This window comes from Pygoscelis adeliae, unplaced genomic scaffold (genome assembly GCF_000699105.1).
Source record: "Pygoscelis adeliae isolate BGI_AS28 unplaced genomic scaffold, ASM69910v1 Scaffold445, whole genome shotgun sequence".
NCBI lineage: Eukaryota > Metazoa > Chordata > Aves > Sphenisciformes > Spheniscidae > Pygoscelis > Pygoscelis adeliae.
The window spans coordinates 370558-372923 of NW_008824894.1; the positions used below are offsets into that span (position 1 = coordinate 370558).

The 2366-nt window shown below is 65.2% G+C and overlaps 1 protein-coding gene across 1 annotated transcript in view; it reads right to left on the reverse strand.

The window, feature by feature from the left end:
* Positions 1 to 111: 111 nt before the first annotated feature.
* The window catches only part of GAA (glucosidase, alpha; acid), a 6936-nt gene continuing 4681 nt past the window's right edge, over positions 112 to 2366 (reverse strand). Inside the window, 4 exon segments of the mRNA XM_009324582.1 lie at positions 112 to 603; positions 1081 to 1233; positions 1731 to 1895; positions 2099 to 2197. Coding sequence (XP_009322857.1) covers positions 544 to 603; positions 1081 to 1233; positions 1731 to 1895; positions 2099 to 2197 — 477 coding nt within the window. The 3' untranslated portion in view covers positions 112 to 543.

Consider the following 2366-nt stretch of genomic DNA (forward strand, 5'->3'; position numbering starts at 1 on the left):
GCTGGAGGCCCCAAGGCAGGGACGGAGGCGGGGGTCCCAGCCGGGGGGGAGGGCTGAGCCAGGGCTCAGCAGCACTTTCAGGACAGGCACCGGCAGAGACGGGCACAGATGCGGCCTGGGGCTGCTCCCAGCAAACAGCAACTTTATTCACAGCACTGCTCCCTCGCCCCTCTGCACGGATCCCCCTCCCCAAAAAGACAGCCAGGAGACTCCCCGCAGTCCCTTGATAGGTTACCAGTTCCGCATGTTAACAGGTTTGTTGTCTCACAAGGCACTTGGGTCTTTTTTTTCCCCATTTTGGAGGAGATGAGGGTTTCCCTGTCCCCAGCGGTTGTGCAAGCCCCCTCGCCCCGATGCAAGTCCAGTGCACACATCTCCAGTGAACTCACATTAGCCAGAAGGGAAGCCAAAGCCCAGGAGCCGCGTTGCGTGGGAAGAGCAGCAGCAGCTCTGGTTTTACAAAGGACGGGACGGATTCAGACCCAGGGCAGGAGGGAGCAGCATCGCCTCTCCCCACCAAGTGGCACAGGTCTGGCATGGGGCTCAGGACCAAGTGATCACAAACTGCTCCCACATCGGCAGCGACACGGGGACTCTCAGCACCTGAGGGGGAGAAGGAAGCGTCAGCACGGTGAGGACCGGCTGGGATGCAGCCCAGGGAGTGTCAGAACCAAGGGGGAGGTCTTGCCCCCCTGAGGTGCATGCAGAGATGTAGCTCGGCACGGCCCCGGTCCCACAGACCCCCCTGGGAAGGGTGCCCATGGCAGACAGCCCCAGGAGCAGAGCCGTGCCACTGCTCCTCACAGAGCTCCAGCCCCGTCACCATGTGTCCTTTCCATCCTCCATCTCCCCATCCTCGCCACCTTGCACGGCCTAATCCTGCCCTGACCCCAGGGCAGTGACCCAGCCCATGCTCGGCAGCCCTTTACGCTCCTTGGTGCCAGCAAAGTGGGTACCGTGCCATCGCTGGGGCCAAGCCCTGCCAACCCCTCGGCTGAGCCCCCACCAGTCCCTTCCCAGCCGCCAGCTGGCAGCTCCCCCCCGCCGCCGCCCCCTCCCACAGGGGGGATGAGCACTCGCCTGGGTGTCGCTGCGGTAGGAGAAGTCACCCACGAGGGCACCGTTGGCCAGGACTTGCCGGGGAGGGCTGGTGACGCCCAGCACGGTCACGGCCTCCAGCAGGACCCCGTCGAGGTGGGCGCTTGCCTGCAGGAGCTGGCTGAGCACGGCGCCCTGCGGGGACAGGGAGGGCATCACCCCGCGCCCCCAGGTCCCAGCCACCCGGCACGCACCCAGGGCTTCTCGGCGTGCCCTGCCCACTGCGCTGCCCATCTGCAGGGCACTGAGCCCAGGGGGACGGGCACTCTGCCACCACTGAAGAGCGGCAAAGCCATTTATCAGAGGGACAGGGCTGGAGAGCATCCACTGCTGCGCAGCACCACGGGTGCAAGAAGAGAGCAGCCGGCTCCCTGGCACAGCCTCTCCCCCTCCTAAGTGGGCTCCTGGGGCGGCACAGTCCCCATGGGACCCCTCCGCCTCACAGTGCTGTAGCCCACACTGAGAACCCGCTGCAGGGCTGTGGCTCAGTCTGGCAATTTCGGCACGACACAGCTTGGCTGCACCAGGGCACGGTGCTGCCTATGACCGTGTCTGCCCCAGCAGCACCAGGACCTGCACGTGGCAGCAAACGCCCGTGCCCGGATGCCCCTCAGCAGCCCCCCCTTGCTCACGTGCGTGGCCAGGAAGAGGATCTCGGTGTAGTCCCCCTTCTCAAAGGTCTGCCAGCTCTCCCCGTCATCCCAGAACAGGTCTCCCCTGGCAAAGCCGTCCAGTGTCAGTGCCACAACCAAGGCCATCCCCTTCTTGCGGGACTCAGTAGTGCTGAATGCAGGCTCCTGGGGTGCAGGATCAGGCACAGCTCCGAGCACTGCCAGAGTCGCTTTCCCCCAGCCCCAGCCGAGTACCACAGGCTCACGGCTCATTCGGCTACATCCAGTCTGCTGGTGACCGCAGCGCAGCCCTCCACCCTGCCCCACATGTGGGCAGGGGCTGGCCAAACAGGTCACCGCGGCGTCACCGCAGCGCGGAGGGGGCTCACCTGCAGGGGCAGGATGTGCCCTGCGCGGACATGGACGTTAATGGTGTCCAGGGGAGCTTGCAAGAGGATCCACTGCCCTTTGCTGTGGATGGTGGAGTCCTAAATAACAACAAAAAGAGGAAAGAGCAGGCGTGGGCACAGGGTCCCAGCCCACTGCCGCAGCCCTCAAACAGCCATGAGCGAAGGCAGGCAAGGCACGAGTCCTGAACACAGCCCTGGGGGGCTGGTACCAGCGGTGGGGCACAGGAACGCACGCGGGGTCCCAAGG